A 23,991-nucleotide genomic window follows, 5' to 3' on the forward strand; every position below is an offset into this window, starting at 1 on the left:
CCAAAGTAATGAGAGCATTAAAATGGGGAAAAAATAGGACAAAAAATGTAAAAGGAAATTCAGAAACGATAAATGTGTGAGTAATCACGATTCATTTTTTAGTTCATTTGAGTTAATTATGACAGTTGCATTTTTAATTCGATTAAATATTTTAATCGTTTGACAGCTCTAGTATATATATATGATTCACAACATTGAGTGAAATAGTTCATGCTTTGCGTCGCTTAAGAAACAACTAAGAGGTGTTGTGATGTAAAAAATTAGGCCCAGCATTTTCCTTTCTGTGATGAATCCCTATAATAACAGTTTCACTTTTTTGAATTGAACTGCTGAAATAAATCTGCAATATTTATTTAGATGCACCGCTATGGCCACTTTATATTTTTCCTCATGCTTGTCCGACGGTGTTTGTTGTGTTCTGTAATGTGTGTGTGTGTCTTTGGAAGTGAATGTGCGTTTGAATTTGTCACAGTGCACGGGGCTACGCCCTTTGATAGCTTCTCAGCTTTATTTTATTTCATAGCTTAGCACTTCTACAGAGCCCCCCGACAAAAAGTGGAAAACGTGACGAAAATGCTAAACTCGTTCGGTGCTTTTTCCTGTTTTGTTACGCTGCAAAGGAGGAGAATTAAGCCTGGCTCTGCCATGTTGGCGTCACTTTTAACCCTGGAACTTTTAGTTGGAAGTTAATAAAGTCATTAGTCATTGTTAGTCAGAGGCAGCATAACTATGCTAAGACGATAAAAAGGAGGCAGTGGGGGCGCGGGATCAGGTTACGATTTATTTGTAAGTTCGCCGGGCATATAGACAAGGCTGAGGCTGCAAAAATCATCTTATCCCCCCTCGCCCTCTCCCGTTTTTTTAAGAGGAGACAAGTTGCCGGAATGTGCTGTTATATTCACGGCCTTGAATGCACAAGTATTATCGCTACCTGCTGCACCTGCGCTGCTCCCGCTCGGCATCTACGTAGTTCACAGTAATTTAGCCTTACAACATGACATTGTTTAGTCTTGAGCTCTTGTTTACGGGATGTTTATCGATTGCATGAAAACCAATATGATGCCCATATTATGCCTTATTTATTCATTTCGTATTTAATATTTTCTTTTGTCTTGACACATCTACAATGTGAATTGTAGATGGTCAAAATGCAGTGAGAAGGTCGTTGTAGGACTTGGGTATGTAATGAACAGTTCTTTGGACTCTCTTTCCTGTATTTATATTGTAAAAGCATTTTTTATATGACGTTCTAAAAATGTTTTTATTACCTATTTGGAAGCTCATCTGTAAATACTTTTGTTCATATTTTTGGCATGTTCATGCAGTGTTGATGCGGTAAAGGCTTAGTATGCAAAAGAATTGAAACGCGTCTTTTTACGTCAAATAAAGTATGTCTATTTTCACACGAAACAAAAGTGCGTCGAGCGTGTGCGGGTTTGTCTGAATAGTGGAAGAAGGGAAGCATTTGATTGATTCTTTATTTCACGCTGATGACATTTTATTTCATGTACACGTTATTGTTATTTTTTTTCTGCCCTCTTAGCTGCGAAGATTGACAAAATGGAGGAAAGAGTTCGCAGGCTTTGCTCCACGCCACACGGCACCCATGCGAACTAGCAGGGACAACACTCTGGGTAACGTGTAGCTTCGCGAGACAAAAGCCGCTTCCTCTTTTTGGACTTGTGGGGAGAGGCCGCTGTTGTCCCTGAAGCCAACAGTACACTCATCCATAAAGTAGGAAACACTACACTGTGGCGAGGAGTTTAGTAGTGCTTTCTACTTTATGGATGACTGCACTGTATATCTGGTGGGTCGTCTTCTTTCATCTGTCGTCGTCTTTTCTTCACCTGCGCATGAACACACAGTGACCACCCCGCCCCTCCCCCCCATCACCCCGACCGACACTGTGGACACCATGCATGCAACCGCTTAACAGGCAACCTTCACTTCCCTGTCGACGGTCACTTCTTCACTTTTGCCTTTGAAATTTGTATTTGATGACTTGCTCATGAATTCCTCCCCCCGTCAGAAAAATGGCCATTTTTCGTGTCTCCACCTCCCAAAAAAAAAAAAAGGTCAGCCACAGGAAGCGCTATCTTGAAGAAGCCATTTTGAATGGCGTGAGTAAGCTTTTCTGTCATATTCACAAGTTATATACCCCACCCCACCCCCCCAAAGAAATATTCAGAACTTGCCGTTTACATCGAAATCAAACGGATACAAACACAGAGGGGCATCATTGAAAAAAAATAACAGGCACAGCCGTTTCATAGCAATAAAAAATCCACTTGAAAGAATCCCAGTAACACGTGTGTAAGCTTTAAAATGTAAGATTTGACGATTGTCATCTCACCATTGCTCAACAAGGCGGTCGATCATACTCAACTTTTTTTTTTTCCTCCATGTGTTTGACGCGACGGTCTTCGCGCCAGCCTCGCAGGTGCCGTCGCTCGGCTCGAGAACTGATCGAAGAAGAAGTTGTCTCCTTTTGAACCCTCTTGGACCACGTGATGTAACCACAGGAAGAGGTCTAACAGTCACAGCCACTCTCCTTCTTCTCTTCCGTCTTGAACACTGTGCCTCCTACAGATGGTTCGAAGAAGAAAAATGGGCAGGCCATTCAGAATGTCATCTTCCCCCCCAGGCGTTTAAACACATAGCTCAGGTAGATGATATTCAATCTAATTTACCCACTAAACGTGAGAATTTCCTGGTATGTGTTCAGTTGGTGGGATTGTTAGTTGATGATCTATTACCTCAAGTTTTTCCAAAACATCTAAGCCAAATGAAGCCTGATTGTGCTCTGCTTGTAAATTATAGGATTTGTTGCGTATTTAATTGTATACTACAATAATAATTTACTCTTGAGACCTAAGAATAACAAAACTTGTGTTTGGTGTCACTGTGTGCAGTGGCTTTTTATTCCTCGATCACGCCGAAAACTTTGTTGCAGTTTTGCTCATTTCTGAGAGCCAAAATATCCCAAACTTTGGATTTGGGAAAGCGTTCGAAGTGTCACACAAAGAGTGGAATTCGGACCCGATTACGTGAAATTTGAAGAGTCAAAGTCGATCTACCAAAAATACAAAGTAACAACAGGGAACCGAAGATAAGGAAGAGAGACGACATTCTCACTGGTAGCAAAGCTTGACCTTCTGACATGTCACTGAGTAATCCTGAGTTTATGTCCTGTGAGACATCAAACCTGTCTGACAGAATAAAGGACAAAGCCTTAAACGATCACAGCAATTGCATCGCAACTAAAACATCAAGGAGGAACAAAGAACAAACAATTTCAGCAACAATTTCTTCTTAGCATAATGCTTTGTAAAATGCTACGCGACATGAATTAATAACCACGTCGGACAGGATTGAATAGAGCTTGTGTATTCAATTTTATTAGACTGCACTTTCTTACCGAATAGGCGCAAGAGCGAGAGTATGGTACACTCCAACGTATACTAAAGAAGTACAGTCGACCCCCGCATACTACTCACGGTTTGGCACCCATTGATTTTCATATTTGTGGAATTCTTTTACAGGATACTTATTTTAAATACTAAATGTAAGATTTTGATATTCTGTGTGGGTGGGGGGCTAGTAACCATCCATTTAATATAATTTAATTGTTATATAGTTATATTTTAGTTACCTATTGAGCGTTTTTGTTCCTTATTTAACGTATTAGCAAAGTTGTTTTGATAGCATAAAAGTCAAGCTAACAATGCTAGCTAGCTCTTAAGATAAAGCTGTGAAGATGTAAATTAATACTTTTTCTTCTCCGTATTGCCACTCTGCTAGTTACAAAGGGAAACTATTTTGTTTTCAGCTGAGGGTTTTTTTTTTTCCGTAAGCAAATTTGTCATTTTTCGTCTGTTCCTTGCAGCGGCAACTACAATCAATGACTTACTTGAATTAATTGTTTAAAATTGACGATACAAATTACATTTAACTTTTGCTCTTACTTTTCTTCAGGACAGGATTTAAGTCCTACTCTTAGCAATGTGTGAGTTACTTCCGGTAGAGAGAGAGAGCGAGAGAGTGCCATTTCTGACATTTGCTTTTTTTTTACATTTCCGCTTTTTGTAGGTGTCATGGCTAGCGTGTCCCAACATGTTAGGGGAAATGCTCACGACACAAAACACGTATCCCCTTTCCCACCAATGTTAATACTGTTTTGAGTCAGGACAAAGACGCTGGTGCTTGACAGTCAAATGCAGGTCTGTGAACGTCAATTGTCGCAGGCCACAAGCCAAAGTCATATGGCCAAGCCTTCTTTTTACTGGCAGCCCCAGTTGGGACTTAATGAAGAGACATCATTCTAGCAACCGGAGTTTTAAGAGAGAAAAAGTATTAGAAAGGAAAAGATGGCAGGATAATGGGTGGGTGGGGTGGTTGATGGTGGGGGGCTCCACTGGTGCTACTCACTATTCATCCATTGTCTGAGACGCTTATCCTCAAGAGGGTCTCGGGCGTGCTGGAGCCTATCCCAGCTGACTTCGGGAAGTCGGTGGAGTGCACCCTGAACTGATCGCCAGCCAATTGTAGTGATGCTACTATTGAATACAAAAGACGTGCTGCGGTTGTGAGTGCAACGTGTTGTGCGTGCGCGCATATCTGTACCAGTGAGGAAGGGATCCTGGAGAGTAGCGTGAAGCTGAGGCCTTTCCTGAGGAGCCATAACTGCTTTTAGTGATAGACCTTATCTGGACCGGCAGCCAGCTCCCCCTTCCCTCCACCGCACTCCCTTGCATGTGCTCACTCAAGCGGCCATTTCGTATTAAATTCACGTGTGCCCTGAAGATGGCATTCGTTTTAAAAGGAAGTGAAATCCTCCTGAGCATGCACACTGTAGCGCTCAAGAGAGGAAGTCCTCATGAAACACGATGTGGGATTCTATTAATACTGTCCACCCTCCTCGTAAATGTCACCCCTTTCCTCCACCATGTTTCCGTTTTCCTTCACATTTGTGATGATGAAACCGGTCAATGTAGATCATTGGAGACACGCCATAAGCAAGTGAGGTGCTTCAAACGAGACCCTTTGTTTTTGCTGCTCGGTATGATGCTAACATATCCAAATAAGGGCAAAAGCGACAGTTGCAACTACCAACGAGGCCGCGGTCTGCTCAAAAAAGAAGGCCACGCTCGGCTGCGCCAGGCAGAGTCGCGTCTGTCTTCCTGTTTGACAAGGCCTGCGGTCGAGGAAGTCTTGCAGCATGCAGCTCAGTTCTCGGTTTTGGTTTTGCTAAGACGCTCGCGTGGAATGACTTCACTCACATGAAGCTAAACGTACGGTGAAAACGGGGGTTGATTGCACTGGTTGACAGCAAATTTGAATCATCTTTATGTGTCCCTTCACCCATTTGACCCCAAATTTTCCCCAGACATTTAAAAGTCAAATCAGGTGTCATTGGTAGCCCTTTTAAGTAATCAGTTATCAAAAAACATGCGAGCCTATAAATTAAATCATTGTTGTCCTTCACAAATGTGACTGGTGGGATTAAAGGGGTTAATTTATTTTGATTTCAAAAATGTCTCAACTTTTTTTTCTTGCACATCAGTTTTTGTTCTTTTTATTTTTTTGTTAACTTTGACCTATTAAATGTTGCGCAATGTGGATTTTACGATGTTATGTAATATATAGCTCTGACATTTCAGAAAAAAAAATCACCTGTGCTGAATCTAACCCTTCCTTAATTCATAAATATCACACTAAATATTACTACATTACAATTTTTTTTGAAAACCTGATGTGCCACAAACAAAAATTGCAGTTTCCCAGTTAAGGCAATAATAATAATAATAATACAGAAAAAAAATCCTTGCATCTTTGATTAAAACAGTTTGTTCATTTTTACTCAAAAGGCACGTGAAAAAGTCACGTGAGACAAGGGATTTAATTAATTCACTTTGGTTTTGGAGTGAAAGGACCACATTCACCATTGAATAATGGTTCATAATACTGTATTTAAATTGATTTCTGCAAAAATCAAGCAATTAGAAATGAACCAAAAGGACCTTTGTCAGCATAGTGATAGAGTGGCGACCACGTCTGTCTCAAAGTTCCGTGGTTCCAGGTTCGAATCTTGACTCCAGCTTGCCTTATAGTGTTTTCGTGTTGTTCCTGTGCTTCGGAGAAATTATTCTGGGTAATCCAGCTCCCTCTCGCATTCCAAAAATATGCATCTTAGGTAAATTGAAGACTATAAATTGTCCATAGGCGTGAATGCCGCTTAGAGCTTTTGTAGCTGGAGACCAGTCCAGGGTGTACTTGGTGCTCTCACTCCCAAGTCAGCTGGGATTGACTCCAATTCCCCTGCAACGCGAATGTGGACAAGCGCGATAGAGAATAGATGGATGAGTAGATGTTTTTGAATTGTAGTGTCGTGAATAATTGACAACTAGGCAAGTGTGTAGCCAATTTCTCACCCAAAAGCCATCTGCGCTTCGGCCCGAGCTCACCTGCGAACAGAATGAGGAAAAAGCGCTGTAGAAAACAACCTTCTAAGGATGAAAGTATTAACACAACCCCATCTGCTATAATGGGTGCAGCAGTAGAAATGTTATGTCTTAAAATGATCCTCTTGGCATTATTGAAACATTTAAAAATTTTATTTGACACTACACTCACCAACGAAAACATTAGCTTGACGTATATTCCACAAAGAGTTGGTCGATCGAATCATTTTTTTAAAACTAAATGTTATGTTTACTCGGAATTTTGTGATATTTAAATGTATTTGATGGTCCTAAACATTTAAGTGGGGAAACTGCAAAAAAAATGCACTATAGTCTGGTGGTGATTCTAATTTACTCACTGATTGTAGCGGAAGTGGCAAAACCAGATAACACAACACATAAAGCCAGTAAAACACACTTTAAGCATGAAGCAGACAGTGTGGTTTGCATATAGAAGTATAAATTAGTTTTAAAAATCGTGTTATGTGTTATGGACTCCTTTCACTATTAATATAATGTTTCGAAACTGTTACTGAAGGTGGAACTGCAAAAAACGTGAGGCTTAATTCAAACTCTCGCCTTTTAATGTATTTAGTTTTCACCGTGTTGCAATATATTACATGTTCGGGACTGTGAAAGGCTTTGACTTTGTGATAGTAGAGCGCCACAGTTTGTTAATCCGTTCAACACATTTCTTATCAAGAACTGCGAGAGTGGGGCGGTGTAACTTTCCTGCCCTTGTTTTACATGTTCATCTGAATTCATCAAGTTAGAATGAAAACACCACTACGAATGTCAACAATAAACAAATACAGTAAGATCCGTGGTCTACACCTGAAAAGTGCCACATTCCCCTGACAGTAATGTCATTACGTCCAAAACCTCCATATAGTATGTTATTTGGACGCTTGTTAAAAAGATTGGGAATATAGGTGGGATATGCGTGGTTGTTGACAGCCAAAGGTCGGTTGTTGATTGACGCCAGGAAATCAGTCTTGGGGTTCCCCCTGTTGGGATTATATGGTACTGCAAAAAGGTCCGATCGTTCAGGCAAGACACAAATTGCATTGTATTATTTTTAGCGACAGGGGCATTATGGTTTTCACAGTAGCAAAAAACCATCTCAATTAGTTACTATCGATCTTCCTGCAGCAACACACTTAATTCAAATGATCAGGATCATTCTCCAGCTTTTCCACAGACCTTGCTGATTGAAATTCTGTTTAGAGCATAAAAATATTGTCATAATGATTATGACCATTTCCGGGTTGAGTGAACGCTGGCGCGTTTTGGCTGCCGCTGCTCAACCCGTAATGTTTTGTGTTTTTTGTTATTGTAAAGTGTCCTTGGCTGTCTGGAAAGGTGCTTATAAATAAAATGTATTATTATTACTGATCATCTGACCCAGGTGTGTTGCAACATGGAGAAATAGAAAACAGGAAGGATAGCTGCCCTCGACGAACAGGATTGAAGACTCATGGATGTGATGATTTCACCCACTCAAAGGTAAAGGACACTCATGATTGTTCAGGTAGGGGGCTGCTCACATGATAAAAAATAGTTTTACATACCGATTTATATGGTATTGTAGTATAAAGTTGTTTGTGTTCAAGTGCAGAATGTCATGTAGTCTTCGGTGCTCTTTGCACTTAAAGCTACCAAGAAAATTGGCGTAACTAAATAAAACAGGACATTTACAGATTTATTCTTGATGACTACAAAATGAAAATGCACAGGCAAATGAAAATTTAAAAAAGTAATTAAGTCTTTTTGTACAAATATTTTTGTTGCTTCTGAACAATGGAGCTGTAAAACTTTGGAAGCTTTGACGTTAGGACTTCACTGCAGTGTCTCTGGATTTGTAGATCACTCCTCTGCTTTTCAGCTCTCTCACCACACCTACAGAAGCAGAAAAGAGTTGAGAATGACTATTATAGACTGAAGGTGACTGTAGAACACAATTAAGGGAACCTGGTAAAGATCACAATATGGAGAACAAAATCATTGATATGGGGCTATACCTGGAGGTAGTCTGCCAGTCACCGACACTGCATATACACCTGGTTTGAATGTGCCTGTTGCATAAAGTAGAAAAGATTCAATGAAAAATTCACTTGTCAACAAAGCATTTAAGCATGTAAGTGGAACAAGACAGTAACCGTATAAGCTTATTTTACAGTACATTATCTAGACCTATGTACAGATGTCTCTTCTTACCTATTCGCTGCCATTTTGCTACCCAGCTGTCCTCAGGACTCATCTGGGCAATCACACTGTGGAAATAAACATAACAATAGTAAAAACGTATTGTCCTTCAAGCGAATTACTTTTCACAGATAGACAGGTTAGTATTTACCCATCAAATGAAGAACTGGTGCATTCATAAACCATCTCTCTATTCCCCTTCATTTGAAGGAACGACTCGCAGTTGTCACAGCCATCATATTCAAACTGGTCAATGGTCTAAAAGAGAAACAGATTTGGTCATATTGCTGTAATTAAGCAAATTTGCACTGCGCCCTCACTAAAACAGTCAATCTGCTAGAACACGTAAACGTGCAAGCACGTATTTTTACGATTGTTTATCAATGACAACAAAAAAACGCAGGCTGTGTCCAGCAAAATGGCGACAAGTTAGCAGCACGGCTATCGTTTCTTTTGTCAGAATTTGATTTACCTTCACTAAAGAGCAAAGCAGACATGCTCGTAAATGGCGAAGGTCTTTAGGAACTGTTTCCAGTGCCATTATGCTCTCTTCCTTATGAAAATAGGTCAGAATCCCCGGTCCAAACAAACTGGTTTGTGGTTACGAAGCTGGTCTCATGCTTATTACGTCATTGCCAGCAATGAGACGAGAGCCCACAAAGGACCCTTATTTAGACATGCTTTGTGAAGTGCCTGTTTAAAAATCGACACACCCGAACATGACCTGTACTGTATTTTAAATGACGAGACAATAACATGATTAAAAATAACCAAACAACAATATTTGCTTGATTCAACCACGCCTTTTTTGTTGAATTTATACACGAAACAAAAATACAAACGCAACACTTTTGTCTTCTCCATTTTTCTTGAGGACGCTAATATCAAAGAACAGAACAGAAAAGGCAATTTCCCTCAACATTGTCCAAATCTATGTTGGTGAGCATTTCTCCTTTGTCAAAATGATCCCTCCCTACTCATTTGGTGTGTCATTTCAAGACGCTGTTGAGACAGCAAGATTATTGCACAGGTGTGCCTTCGCAATAATGGTGAAAAAAAAACCCTCTGAAATGTGCAGTTTTGGTTTAATTGTGGGGTTTACGGGGGTCACAAAAACGGTGTCTCGTGGTAGCATAATTTCCCTCACGCAGTGCAATACATCCCCTTCGCAGAGTCGGCCAGGTTATTGGCTGTCGCCTGTGGAATGTTGGTTCACTCCTCCTCCTCAATGGCTGTGCGAAGTTGTTGGATATTTACAGGAATCAGAACACGCAGTCGTATACGCCAATCCAGAACACCCCAAAACGTGCTTCATTAGTGACATGCCGGTCACTATGCTGGTCATGCAAGAACGGTGATGTTTTCAGCTTCAATAAATTGCGTACAGAACCTTGAACATGGAACATATACATATATTCGATTCAATCTCATTTGAATTATTTGTTCAATTAAACGAATTGTAACAACCGTGATTGAGATTTGTTTTTGTTTTTTTGTACAGTCGAGCCACTAGAGGGAGCCATTTACCTGATTTGATTCATCTCGTTCCGGTGTGTGCAGCCTGATACGCCCTGGAAAGCGTTGGTGCAGTTGCCTTCAAGTCCACTCGGAAAACACAGGTATTTTTAAGCAGCTCGACATCTACAGGCGACAATCGAGAACGTTATGGATTTGTTGCATTTTGTCAACCGTGGTGTCTGATTCCATTCTAAAAAAAATCCATTCTTATCGGTTCTATTTTTGATTTAGCTACAAATCATCGCTTATGTCTAACTGGCCCTGAATGCAGCAAGCCAAGTGAGCAGGTAGCGGCTGTAAATGAGATTCCCCCGGTGGCGCGGAGAGAGCGACAAGCACACGAGAGAGTTGATGAGTGGGACGGTGTCTTTGCGGACGCTTGTGTTGTGAACTGTACGTGCCGTCTCTCAAGTTGACCGACTTCCGCACGCTGCGGTGCTTCTTTCTATGGCACCCGCTGATGACCGACTTGGGAGGAACGTATCCACTTTCGCAGAAGTCATTCAAAGCGCGAATTGACTTGGGAATAACTTTGAACTGACGAACGGAAGGAAGGAAGGAAACGAGCCAACGGACGGACTTTACGCAAGTGTGTCCGCGATAATTAAATTCTTTTGGGAACAACAATGTTCGCGCGGTTGAGGTCGTAAACATGTTACTTAACCGTTTGGCTCGGCTGTGATCTAGCCGCCACGGCTGAGGCAACCTGAAACGGGCCGTCTTTGAAGTTCAACTTGTCTCTTCCGCGTGCGTGAACAAGTGCGTGTGAAAGTGCACGAGTGCGTGCGCGTATGCGAATGAGTGTGTGTGTGTGTGTCTGTCGGTGCGGGGTGAAAAATGTGGCGCCCTCGGGACTCGCTATCTGGGGACGCCGCTTGTCAACTCTCAACGCGGTTTTGGTAAAGGTGCAGCGAGTGACGTTGTGGATTATTATGATGATTAGATCAACCTCATTGCTATCAAGGAGAAGTGAAGTTAAATGAAATTCGACTCGTGCGTGGATAGGTGCTGGGCTTTTCTTCGCGCGCGGACACGTGCGGAGACTTATTGGTGGCAACTCGGAGCATGAATTTCAACTTTTTTTTTCATTTTTATAATTTTTATTTTTTCTTTGGATATGCAGCTGAATGCACGCTTGATTATTAACTCTGAATGGAAGGACCGGGACGTTCACGCGTGAGCTTGGATTGTGGTGCCTAAAGAAGCACAAGAAGAAAAAAAAGAGAAAAAAGCTTCCGACTTGTTTTCCTGCTGCCTGCTTTGAAGTCCACCATGTGCGGCCGGGCTCCGCCGCTTCAGCCGAGGCCATGACCGTCCCCCCGTGGCGCCTGGCCGGGCTCTGGCCGTGGCTGCTGATGACGGCCCTGCAGGTGGTGCTGGGCCAGCCGGGCCCGGAATCCGAGCGGCCGGCCCTACGAGCGCTCATCAAGGTGACGCTGCTGAAGCACGAGCCGACTGGGCGTCCCATCACTCTGGAGGGGGTGTTCGTGGGAGGAAGCGCCGGCGACGCGGAGGGGAAACTCATGCAGGTAAAGACATCACTCACAAAAACATTCTCCAGTCTTTCCCAACCTTTCTTGCGCCAAAGTACATATTTTACATTCGCAAAATCACTGCCTTATTATTCTTGAAATAAGGACCATCTTGTCTCAACTCATGAACACTGGAATGGTTGATTTAAACACTTTTTTTGTCTGTTTTGTGAATGGCAAGTTGAATCGGGGTCACCAACGTGGTGGGCACAGGCACCAGGTCGCCACCAAGGACCACAGGAGTAGCCCTGGGGCCTGCTCTAAAAATAGCTCAGTCACCAGTGATGGGGACATTGTGTTTTCCGAGGAGTGTTGTATTAGTATACTTGCAGAGATTCTTAGAAATAACGTTGCACATCGATTCCATTCCTTGTAAAATCATTGTTGTCAATTACAGTGACAAGTCATTAATATGATCAGTGTCTTCAAATCGCTGAATTATAATAGCATAAAATAGAAGGTCATTTGAACAGATTATTATTTTAGATGTGTATCGAACTGTTGGCCCTTCATGTTTGCGGTAGCCCTTATTTTCCAAAAGGTTGGTGACCCCGGGGTTAAATGACCCCTATTGAATTGTTCTACCTGACACTCCACATTTCTGACAGATAAATGAACAAAAATATATCTGTGGTACATCAGAGTGTGAAGAAGGAGACAATGGTGGTGCTTTTGAGTGCCTTGAACGTGGAGAAGCATTGTACGCGCTTCTAATGTACCACAAGACGCTGATTTGTGAATCATTGCAATAATTTAGACTGTCAGGCTTTTTTTTACATGGTGTGGAAATGTCGACTGCAGAATTTTGTAGCTGCGCTGTGACAAAAACATTTACCCGCTGTCTGTATGTTTGGCAAGTTGCTTGGTCTGTTTACAATCGAGGTGACCACACACCAAGTGTTTTTCCCGCCTTTTTTGGAGCCTATTTAAAAAAAAAAAAGATTTTAGGCAACAACAACTCGTCATGAAACAAAAAACACCAGTGTAGCATATCTACCTCACACTCATGAACTTCAACCCTAATGAGGACAAGCAGCCGCTGGTCACACACCAATGAGCCGATGTTCGAAACTCACCACTCCAGATTTCATGAGGTTCAACATTTTGTCGCTGTCAATCTAAATTCACCACTGTCTCTATAATCCCCGAACTGTTCTCATTCTGATGCAGAGATGTTCACGATGTAGCCAGGAATGTATAGTCTCCCACTGTGGGTGGTCTGAGGTTCCTCTGTCATCTCTAAGGGCCCAAGCTATCATCAAGTAGATGTTACAGTCCAACAAATCAAATCTATTGTACTCGTTCTCAACAAATCTCTTCCACCATCATCCAATGAAAGGTTCGTGCCACAGTTCCCCTCAAATGAACAATAATGATTTACGCCCCATTGCAATGGTGTGCCGTTTAAATGAAATGAATCACACTCGGAGATGCCGGCTAAATGTTTTCATCCGTGCGCATGGCTACAAATGTGTTTTGCTAGTTCAACTTAGCTTGTGCTGACCAACCAATCAGAGGACAGAAAAATGCTGTTCAGTGATTGTAGGGCAAATCTAACGTCCATATAAAAGTACATGAAAGAGAAATTCTATCAAATGAAGAGACGACAATGTTAGGAAAAAATGCTTACATTCATGGAACAAGTACAAGAATTTAGCTTGTAAATGTACATCTGGGCAGCAAACAGTGTTCATGCCTTTTGAATGGGGGCCGAGCTACGTCGTGGGCCAATTGTGCTAGAGAGCAAGATTTTATTAAATGTGATTCTCTGGTGTCCATAATTAGTTCCAACTCCATGCCATTTCCACACAGACAAATTACACTGAGACACATTCATGCTTTGCCATTTTATTTTTTTAAATGTTTGGATTTACCGTAAACAGTAGCGAAATATTCTTTGAAATAATCACCTGGAACCATGGCACAGTCATCACAATCACGTGTTAATTGTACTGCTCTTTCATGAAGATTATTACTTTTAACGACTTGGCACACAATTAAGGGCCATGAAGTCATTGTTGTCGTGCCATCCACAGTCAGGGTGTCGTGAAATGCAAGGCACTCGTTGACCGTGCAAATCTTGCCTAACTCGCTCATAACACAAAGGGCAACAAATCTAAGTTAAAAAAAAATTAAAGAATTGGAAAGAACAAAGAGATTGTTGTGTCACTGTACTTCTTGGAACTGATTTGAATGCGTGAGCCAGTATGCAAATTAGCAGTGGCTATTGGTGACCACTGACTAATCCGATTGGCTCTAGTGAATCAGTGCATGAGATGAAAAATAGTCTTTGGAGATACAATAAACAAAGGCAAAGAAAAAGGCAATTAAAAAAAATACTTTTACTCCTACTCATACGACGAGTGTGTTGGGCAAGATTTTGCATGTCTGCATTTTATTTCATGATTGCAGCTAATATGTCTTCACAGCAATGTGTGTCGTGTAGTCATGACAGATTTCACATTATGTGAAGTATCAGGCTGTAAGGCGGGCGCATGTGTGCTTTTGTGTTTTCTTGTGCTCGTGTTAGCTTGTGGCCACCCAAGTAAATTCTATCTACGCCACTGTATATCAATCAATACCAATCAATACCAATCATATTTATGTTTCTGCACTGTTAAAAAAAAAGTTGTCTGAACTCAAAATTGAAAGGCCGGCTCTTGCCTTCCTGTGTGGAGTTTGCATCTTCTCCCCGGGCCTGCGTGGGTTTTCTCCTGGTACTCCGGTTTCGGCCCACATTGCAAAAACATGCATGGCAGGCTGATTGAGCACTCAAAATTGTCCCTCGGTGTGAGTGTGAGCGCGGATGGTTGTTCGTCTGTGTGTGCCCTGCGATTGGCTGGCAACTGGTTCAGGGTATCCCCTGCCTACTGCCCGAAAACGGCTGGGATAGGCTGCAGCACCCCCGCGACCCTTGTGAGGATAAGCGCATCGGAAAATGGATGGATGGATGGATTTCCCCCAAATTGGCTTTCTCACATTTCACAACAAAGAAATGAGAGCTTACACAATAGCTGTCTCTTGTATCGTCCCTCCAAGTTAGATATGTTTTGGCGCAAACGTCACACGTGCTTTGTTGTGCGAGCAATCATTGTTGCCATTAATGTCAATCTTTTATAATTTTAAGTTGTTCCAATTTATGGTAAATTGCTGTTTAAGAATTGAAGCTATGCTTGAGCTGATGCAAATTGGGGTACAAAAAGGTGAATTCAGTCTCCTTGGTTTAACACTATCTTTGGTTTTACTGACCCCCCCTCCCCCTTGTGTGTTGTTTACCCCAATTTTCAAATAACTAGGCGACGTCCGTAGCTGTTGCCATCCTCGATCCCGCGGTGACTTTGCACCTGCCCGCAAACAGCTTACTCCTTCCCACTCCGCGCGCGATGACGGAGCATCCAAATTCCTTGAACAATAGCGATGACATACGCGTTATTTCGAGGTCCGTTGACCTCGATTTAGTTTTACGCATCGGGAAAAGACATGTCTGTCATGCCTTGGCTGCAGCGTTGTCTCGCACTTCAAATGTTTCACATCAACTCTTCATCCGACAACTTTATCTTCAAGGTGTGGTCGAAGACAGTTAAATGACACACTTGAACCCCAACACTGTAATTTGAGCTTAAGTATTATCTTAAAAGCGTGCTGATACCCTGTCAAGGGGGCGAAATAGAAATGTGTGTTTCTTTTCATGGCGCTTATTCTGTATTCAGGATTGGATTAAGGTTGCCTGGCCATAAAGCTCCGCGGTGTCAATTGATTTTCCGTCTCCTAAGAAACGGGACGGTCGATATGCACCGAAGGATCTCGTCTTTCTTCGCCCACCAGGTGTTTGAGGTTTCGCCACTGTTAATAATGACCATTTCCACACCCTCTTCACGCCGATAGCTCTCCATTTAGGCACGCTGACAAGCCACTCCGCTTGTAACCAAAAGTTCCTTTGTGGGAAAACAAGTTCTGATCTTGCGTTGCTCGGATCAAATGCGCTCCGGGAATTCCGGCATTCCTTATTAGTCCTCGTTTAAAAGTTCACAAAGGAGTTGAAATCTGTGAACAGAAATGTTCTGTAAAAATAAATAAAGAAATATGGAGCGAGAGATGATTGGTGTGTCAAAGCTGCTGTCAGCGAGTCTCAGCGACTTACCGTACAATGTAAGGAATACAAAGAAGAGCTTGATCACAATTGGTCCTGTCCGTGGTGAGGAAGGCCCCGTTTTTGTCAAGACGCTGCAGGATGCTCTTTGTCACCGCTCAGGCTTGTTCCAACAGGTCTTCAAGAGCCTGTTCAAGCCGCTTTACGCTGCGGCTTTATATTCTTGCCTTGCGGTGGAAGAGAGACGAGGGGGTCCTCCGATGCGCACTCACTCCTCGCACTCGCGTTGAGTCTGTCCTGATAATGCGGCTTTACTCTTGGCTTACTGTCAGTTAGACACAAAAAGTGGAGCCCGGATTGGCGTTTGGCTTTTTTGACATTTGATTTTTTTATATTTACAAATATTGGGGTGGGGCGCAGTTCCTTGGTTTGCGACAACCGCCATATGACGTTGACATAGGTCGACGTTGCGTAACCTCCTTTTTCTTTTGTTTTAAATTCATAACCCAGGAGCATTTTGTTGACGAATATTTACTCTATATAAATATGACTTTACTATTGTCTTAGCATATGTGGCAATATTCCCACTACACCACCACCACCGTTGGGATGGAACTCCTTTGCACAATGAGGACTCCCTGTATTGCTATTGTGCATGCCAACTTCGATTTGATGGATACTTTGAGTTCTTATTGCTGCTAAACAAAACATTTTACATATCTGAACATTTAGAGAACCTTTAAGAGATTACATTTCATGAAGATCTATCCATCAATAAATAAATTGATAGATAGCTCTCGACACACACACACACCGTATTTCCGCGCTATAAGGCGCACCCAAAAGCATTCCATTTTCTTAAAAGCCAACTGCGCCTTTATAATGCGATGCGTTTTATATATGGATCAATATTCAGATTTCTTGGACGCAGTATTTTAAACGTTGCGTAAAGCGCTTTGCTTCAGCTGCAGTGGTTGGGAAAGATAAGATATCCTTTATTCGTCCCACACTGGGGAAAAAAGCACTATATAAATAAAGCCGTATTGTATTCTTTTAGCGTAGCTCCATCTAGTGGATGCATAATGTAACCTCAGCCAATATTTTTGTTTCTATGTGCCTTATAACGCGGTAAAATGAAAACCGTTTTAAAATGGGCCGTTCCTTGAAGGTGCACTTTATACTCCGGAGCACCTTATAGTGCAGAAAAAAATATATACACATTCGCACCTTGTAAACGGCTTTGGAGCGCGGCACATCATGAATGGAGAAGGCACTTTTCATTTGCACGCCCCTTAATACTACACAGATTGTTGTCATGACTTTTTTTAACAACTTATTTCTTTATATTCTCATTTATTGCTTACAATTCAATGCTGTTTTCCTTTGTTAAAGGTGTTGACTTTTTTTTAACAGATGAATGGCATTTCAATTCATTTCAGTGGAAAATGATGGATGGATGGATGGATGAATATTGATATATAGGGGTAAAGAGAGTTACTAGCTTGGGCATGGAACAAATTCAACTCAGGTCAAGGCACCCGTGTAGCTTTGGAACATTGAATATAGTCTACAATCGATTGACTAGATTCCCACGTCCTTTCTGTGTATTGCAGTCATCAGGCCTTACTTTGGTACACGTTTCCCTGTGGTCTATTAAACAGTGGCCACGTTGCACATGTGCCCTGTCCCCTGAATGGACATGTTCATTGGAGCACTTGGCCCGAGTCTGGCAACTCTATTAGGAGAAAGTACAGAGGCATTTTCGACTGTATCCCCTTTCCAGACACACAGCTTATATGGTGGCCGTCGAAGAAGTGCAAAGACTTCTGGGATGCCTTTGAACTTGAGAGTACCAACGGCGATGTCCTGACTTTTGTTGAGGGAATGATAGGAGTTCAATCTTCCAATGGGATTTGTGCCAATTAGGGGAGGCTAAACATTGTGAAAGCTATTAAGCGCTTTGAGTTTTTGTAAACTCAAACTTTCAGCTGGCTTTCTGGGTCTGTGTATTTTGGAGAGTTGACCCTTGCGCCTTTTCGATGCTGTAATTAAAGCGCACCAGGCGGTTTCCAGTTAACTCTGTACCACTTCGCATTCTTTGAAGCCTTCTCAATGTCCTGTAGGGTATTGAGCACCTCCTTTTCGTTGCCTGAGTCCGGATCGCGGCCTTTACTGTGGCGCATGTTTGCCTCTCGGACCATCTGCGCAGGCCTTTTGGGATTGTGGGATGAGAAGGGCGGAGGGGGCTCTGAGGGACGACATCAAAGTGTGTCCAGTTCTGAACGTGAGCTGGGATGATTAAAAACCAAGAGTGTTTACACTGCGCTTCCCATATGGGCCCTCGACTCCCCCTCCTTCAAGATTTCCTGTCCATACTTCCTATCTCCCTGGATGAGATAAAAGCCTGTCCAGGGCCCCCCCCATGGCTGCACACTGCAAGAATGCTGGGAGCAGCTGCTTAGCATAGCGTGGCTTAATAATGGCATACGTAGCGCAAATGGCACCAATTTGCAATGTTTTCCTCAAATGCACGCAGAAGTTGATGGGCAATTGAAATTCGGACTGCACGAATCATCAAATTCGGGTCGCGATCTAGTAGAATGCTCTTTTCAAATCGCCACGGCTGCAATTTGGATGAATAAAAAGATGAAGGGATAAAGCTACACATTTATTGCTGCTTTCCATACCAATTTCAATTTCCATATTAATCTGTCTGCTTTTTTTCGAAGCTGTGGTGGCAATTTTGAAACCAAAAAAACAAAACAAAAATTGACAATGATGCAGTTTTACGTTTGCTATTGCCACCAAAGGGCCATTCAGGGACAACGGTCAACCTTTTAAATCATCATACGGCATTATGTGATTGTACACATTCCTTTTGAAGGCCAAATAAAGTTCACTCACATACTGACGTCTGTTTCCGTATGGCTATTGGCTCAGCCTGTTATTACATTTCTGTCGCCCTCGACTTGGCATTGCCTAGAACGCACCACGATGTGCGTGTGCCCCATAAAGACCGGAGTGGATTAATGGCAGTCCGGGGATCCCGCAGTCTGCAGCACAGGAAGCAGGCCGAGTGCTCTCCCGTCAGCCCTCTTCCACAAAAGATGGCCGTTAAGATGTTTCTGATGGCACTGGAAGAGTCAGGAATGGGAGGGAAACATGGCAGGTCTCTCAATCCTGCAGGCCTCCTTTTTAAATCATTAGAACATGTCTGGAATTCTCTCGTCACAATACGTTCTTTCTGGTTTTTCATACTCCTCATCCAGTTTGACAGCCACGTTCTCTATTGGGCCGGGTGAGTTTATTCTCAGCTCCTGAATTTGGGGCAGCCGGGGATTCAGTGATGTAAACATCTGTCGGTATTTGCTTGACTTGTTTGTATTTTCTGATATTGACGTTCTGGTGACTGTTTATCTATTTTGGTTAAAAGGCGGGGCGGGGGCGGGGTGGGGGGCCGGGGGCTGATACTACATATAAATTAGTCATCTACTTTGTATTTCGCTTCTCAGAAGGGTTGCACGTGAACCTGAGGCAGTCCTCGTTTACTTTGAGTAAGAGGTCACCAGGCAATAGCAAGGCAGATATACAGTAGACAAATAAATATTTATGGTACATTGAAGGCGAGTGGCAATTTAGAGTGTTTAATGATGTCAGAGTAAGTGGGAGTGCCTGGAGAAACGTAAATGTTAAATCAAAAGAGTTATCCTGTAGCAAAGATTCAAACCCACCGCTTCAGAACTGTGAGGCAGATGTGTCAATCACTTGCATACTATGCTGGCCACTTTACAAGGCGTTTAAAAAAAGGAAAAAAAAAAACACCGTTAGTGCAAGGAAGATTATTTTGTCCAATTTCATATTAGAAAAGAACTTTTGGAAAATTTCCACTTGTGCATCCAAAAAGTTCAACATTTTAAAATAGAGATTTGAGAATGATGTATCTGAAAAAAAATATTTTAAAATGTGCTCATAAAAAGATGATGGTTAATATTTCTAATCAAGGTTAAACTTACTGATGTTCTTCTCGTTTCTGTTCTATGGCCACTAAACCACCACAATTTGTTAATTTGTCAACTGAGTTAGGTTTGGGGGTCGATGCGGGAGTAGCCACAATTACTGCGAATATTAGTCTGAAAATCACTTTAGCCCATAAAAATAAAGGCAAAAAAGGAAAACAGTAAATATGGTGGGAGCTGAGCGTGCCTTCGTAAAGCGCATTGCCAAATCACACCATAGTGCAACGTCCACATTAATGCTTGTCTTTGTGCAATCGATTGACCGAATTAAATCAGCCAACTGACTTTGGAGTGACCAAAATCAGGGATGGGCAACTTAAATGCTGGGGGGGGATGGGAGAGGGTCACAATTTTTCATCAGTGCTACTGGGGTGGCCAGATAGAATCACGCACCAGATGACGAAAATGCCAATTTAAATATGGACAAAATACCTGCCCTTAACACTTTTCGTTTTTGATAATACATTTTTTCAGTGCATTTATCAAGGATCCACTAATTTGACTCGATGACCAATTGTTTGAAGCAAATGACAAAATAACCACATAGAGTACTGAGTTTTTATTCCCCCCAAAGCAAAGGGCACTCTTGCATAAAAATAATCATTCACAAACAGCACAAGAAACCAATATTAAGTGCAAAACGTCATTTTGTTCATTCTTTGATAAAAAATAAACTCACTCAAAAATGTCCTTGTTGAGGTACATTTTTCCTATATACCCTTTTATGTCTGCCAAAAAATGTTGGGTCCACTCATGATGAAATGGCACAACCAAGACATGTCTACCATCTAGTGGTGATTGGTTATAGTACCACTTAAAATGACAGTCCACCCCTGCATATTCACATATTTGCATGTGGTATGGTCGCAGGCCCAGCCGCCATATGTTGAATATTAAACGTGTGTGTGTGTGTGTGTGTGTGTGTGTGTGCGCGCGCGCGCGTTTTCGAGGTTTGTTAAAAAAAGAATAAAAAAAATCCCAAAATTTAAAAAATGAATCAAGGGGCCACTTCAAATGTGGTCGCAGGCCACAGTCGCCAGTTGCCCATCCCTGTAAATGATGCCCTCTCTTTTAAAGCGCGTGCTCCAAAAATAATGGCTTTTCTGCTCCAAGCCAACATCAAAGGCAAAGTGGCTCTGCCGTTGTTCTTTGCTCCACTTGCCCCACTCTTTCTCCCAACAATTCCTCCTCCTCACCTCCTTCCGTCCCAAGCAGCCTTCTCCTGTTACTTGACAGCTCTTGGTTGTAATTCACTGCGGGTGCTTCAGTTTCAAGGGCAAAAATGGCCACATGCACTCAAAAGGCAGGAAGCTCTTATTTTGCTGAGAGGCTGGAGGAAAAGAGTCATCACCATTCCCGATAAATACGCTGTGACAAACTCCCTCCCTCTCTCAGATTCCCCAGTGCTCCTTCACTTTGGACTATTTGTTTGACTTTTGTTGAATTCGAAAAAAATATATAAAAAAATGTCCCGGCGGTATAATTTCCAGTTATTTGCTTCTTCTTTGACATGCTTAAAGCTATTTGTACTCCGTGTTTATGACGAGTAAATTAGGGGCCAGCACGGCGGAGAGCTACTGCACACAGAGCCAAATCTGGAGTCAGCTCAAAGCAGTCTGAGTGGAAGTGAAGTCTCTTCTTTTTTCTGCTTGAACGCTTGGCTCAGCCATCCAAGAGAAAGAACTTTCCACCTGTGAGATGATTTCTTTTTTTTTTCATTAACAGATGTGTGTACAAGCACCAGTGAGTCTTTGAGTGCGCGTGTACGCACACACGAGGCATGAATGACTCCTACACTGAGATAAGTCGCTAAACTATTAAGTGGGATCAAAGTGACTCCGATCTTCCAGTGTTGCCTGACTACAAAGGCCACATTGTAACCTCAGGTCTGAGTGGATCACACTCCTAACAAGAAATGCTTCATGCCTCCAGAAGTCACATGGTCACCTCCATACAGAAAACAGAAATACTGTTGGGTTCCCTAAAGGCTTTAATTTTAGTAACTGTCAGAGATTTTCTCAGACAAAGTTAAAGAAACGATTCGGCACAAAGGAAAATTGTCTTCAATATCGGCGGAAGCGGACCTCTGAGAGCGAACGACGGTTAGTTGCTCTGCGATCACACTCAAAGTCCCGTCTCCGCGAGTTCGACATTTTATTGTAACATATGCAAAATACAAGAACAACACTGCCCCCGATATTTGCATGCAGCACCCCCGGTCAGGCCCTCGGTAGTGATTGGTTACCTGTTTTTTCAAACTTGAACCATCAGTACATTGGCGCCTTTTCTGTCTGGTCTACATCAAATTAACATGTTGCAGACTTTGCGGATGGCCAATGTCGCCTGGGCGCGACGGGTGTTCTCAACTCGTCTTTTGTTGCTCAACCGCTGTTCCCGAATTATTCATTCCCCTTTTGTGACCAAGTTGCGCGTTCTCCCCTGTGGTCGCCCACCTGTATTAACGTGTTAGTGTGGACTTTAACAGCCCGCCGGCCAGATGCACAGGAATTTGGGGGTGCTGGATATGCACCCAAACGTTTAGATGTGCCCAGATTAAATGAAACTTTTAAATGAAGCTCATAGATTCCTCTAACAGTAACACATTGGTGAGAACCAGTCAGGTAATGGAAATACAGCGAACCCCGGTTCGTCGTAGGGCCAAACCCACGGGCGAGAGTTGAAATTCCAAAACATAGAGGCACTGTATTTAAAAAAAAAATTAAAAGACGACAAAAATATTTTAAAATCGCAACAGTCTTGCCCCTTCTCACCTGCTTTAATTTTAAAATTCCTATTACAGTGTTCTTTAGTGCCTGTTTTCATTTGAAATTCACTGCATAAATGACACACATTGTCAAACATCCATCCATCCATCCATTTTCTGAACCGCTTAATCCTCACTAGGGTCGCGGGGGGTGCTGGAGCCTATCCCAGCCGTCTTCGGGCAGTAGGCGGGGGACACCCTGGATCAGTTGCCAGCCAATCGCAGCATTGTCAAACAAAACAACAACAAAAAAAAAACCATGTTCATTCCAATCATGTGCCTTTAATAACAAGATGCTAGCTTTATGCTAACAAAATGTGAAAAGCCATAAAAGGACAAACTAAAACGCGTAGAGATGTTTCATCAACACGTGACCTCAGAGAGTGCCATGTTGAACTAACAAGTTCATTGTTGGATGGACCTAGGATGCTCATTTGAACCCTGCTTTGTACGCAGAGACACAGTCAGGCTTACAACACAAATGTATGCTAGCATGAATAACAATGGCACCGTTGTAGAGAGGAGTTGCCCTGCCGAGTTGTAGCATGTACAATAAATACCCTGTTCTAAGTTGAACCTCGCAATGACCGTAGCATGATCGATGGTTTGGTTAATATGGGAACCCTTTTGGTTTTGGTTTCAGTTTTTCAGCGCTAAACCTGGCACGCAGTCACAGTCGTGGTTCTGTTTCGACCCCAAATTGCACTTACAACGCTATTATTTATTGCACATTCAAGATGGTCTTAAATTATGTGGAAACATCTGCAGAACACTCTGCAGTGTTGTGTTCATGTCACATATTCTCTGTAATAGTCGTTTTGGTTTTATTTATAGCGTCACTTGGTGTCGTTTTAATAGTATTTTATTCAGCTTTTTTGGTGAGGAAAAAAAAAATGGGCAATTACTGGTTTTGTAAAAAAAATTCTTGGATTCTTCATACATTAAAGTTCCGGCAGGGATGAGCCTTCGTCCACACTAATTTCTAAAAAAATCATCTTTACCGTTGCCGAGTACGGCGAGGAATTGATTCAGATTTCCAAAATTGATTCGATTCACAAGGGCCCAGATTTATTTCCGATTCACTTCGATTGAGTTAAGTATTCCAAGCAGTCACCATTTTACTTTGATGTGGAAGACATTTTCAGAAGAAGCAATTAGTACAAAAACGAATAAGTGTTGCAGGTTTTTTTTTTAAACCAAAACTTCCCTACAACCTTACTGCCATATGCTGGCAATCTTGAGCTAGCCAATTCAATTTGGAGATTTGAATGACGTGCAGGATAACATATATTATAACATTGAAATCTTGGAGAAAGTTGATATACATGAAAACATGCACAGATTATAAATTTCTATCAGGAAAAGACAAGCAGGTCATGAAGGAGAGACGGGGGGGGGGCGGGGG

At 42.2% G+C, this 23,991-nt stretch overlaps 2 protein-coding genes across 2 annotated transcripts in view; one reads left to right on the forward strand and one right to left on the reverse strand.

Moving 5' to 3' along the window:
• Window positions 1-8,142: 8,142 nt before the first annotated feature.
• Window positions 8,143-9,318, reverse strand: supt4h1 (SPT4 homolog, DSIF elongation factor subunit). The gene is made up of 5 exons (XM_052047981.1): window positions 9,139-9,318; window positions 8,818-8,924; window positions 8,679-8,734; window positions 8,483-8,536; window positions 8,143-8,360 (listed from the first exon to the last, which is right to left on the reverse strand). The coding sequence occupies exons 1-5, from the start codon at window positions 9,205-9,207 to the stop codon at window positions 8,293-8,295; spliced, it is 354 nt and encodes a 117-aa protein (XP_051903941.1). The 5' UTR covers window positions 9,208-9,318; the 3' UTR covers window positions 8,143-8,292.
• A 932-nt stretch (window positions 9,319-10,250) lies between these two features.
• The window catches only part of LOC127588868 (E3 ubiquitin-protein ligase RNF43), an 88,557-nt gene continuing 74,816 nt past the window's right edge, over window positions 10,251-23,991 (forward strand). Inside the window, exon 1 of the mRNA XM_052047821.1 lies at window positions 10,251-11,713. Within this exon, the coding sequence (XP_051903781.1) occupies window positions 11,492-11,713 (222 nt within the window). The 5' untranslated portion in view covers window positions 10,251-11,491. The remainder of the gene's footprint in view (window positions 11,714-23,991) is intronic.

Source organism: Hippocampus zosterae, chromosome 16, assembly GCF_025434085.1.
Source record: "Hippocampus zosterae strain Florida chromosome 16, ASM2543408v3, whole genome shotgun sequence".
NCBI classification, from domain to species: domain Eukaryota; kingdom Metazoa; phylum Chordata; class Actinopteri; order Syngnathiformes; family Syngnathidae; genus Hippocampus; species Hippocampus zosterae.

Excerpts from the sequence above, each read along its gene's own strand:
- supt4h1 (XM_052047981.1), bottom strand. The coding sequence starts at position 9,207 with ATGGCACTGGAAACAGTTCCTAAAGACCTTCGCCATTTACGAGCATGT. Across the intron at positions 8,925-9,138 it reads TGCTTTGCTCTTTAGTGAAG|ACCATTGACCAGTTTGAATA; the intron begins GTAAATCAAATT and ends TTTCTCTTTTAG. Across the intron at positions 8,537-8,678 it reads AGCAAAATGGCAGCGAATAG|GCACATTCAAACCAGGTGTA; the intron begins GTAAGAAGAGAC and ends TTTATGCAACAG.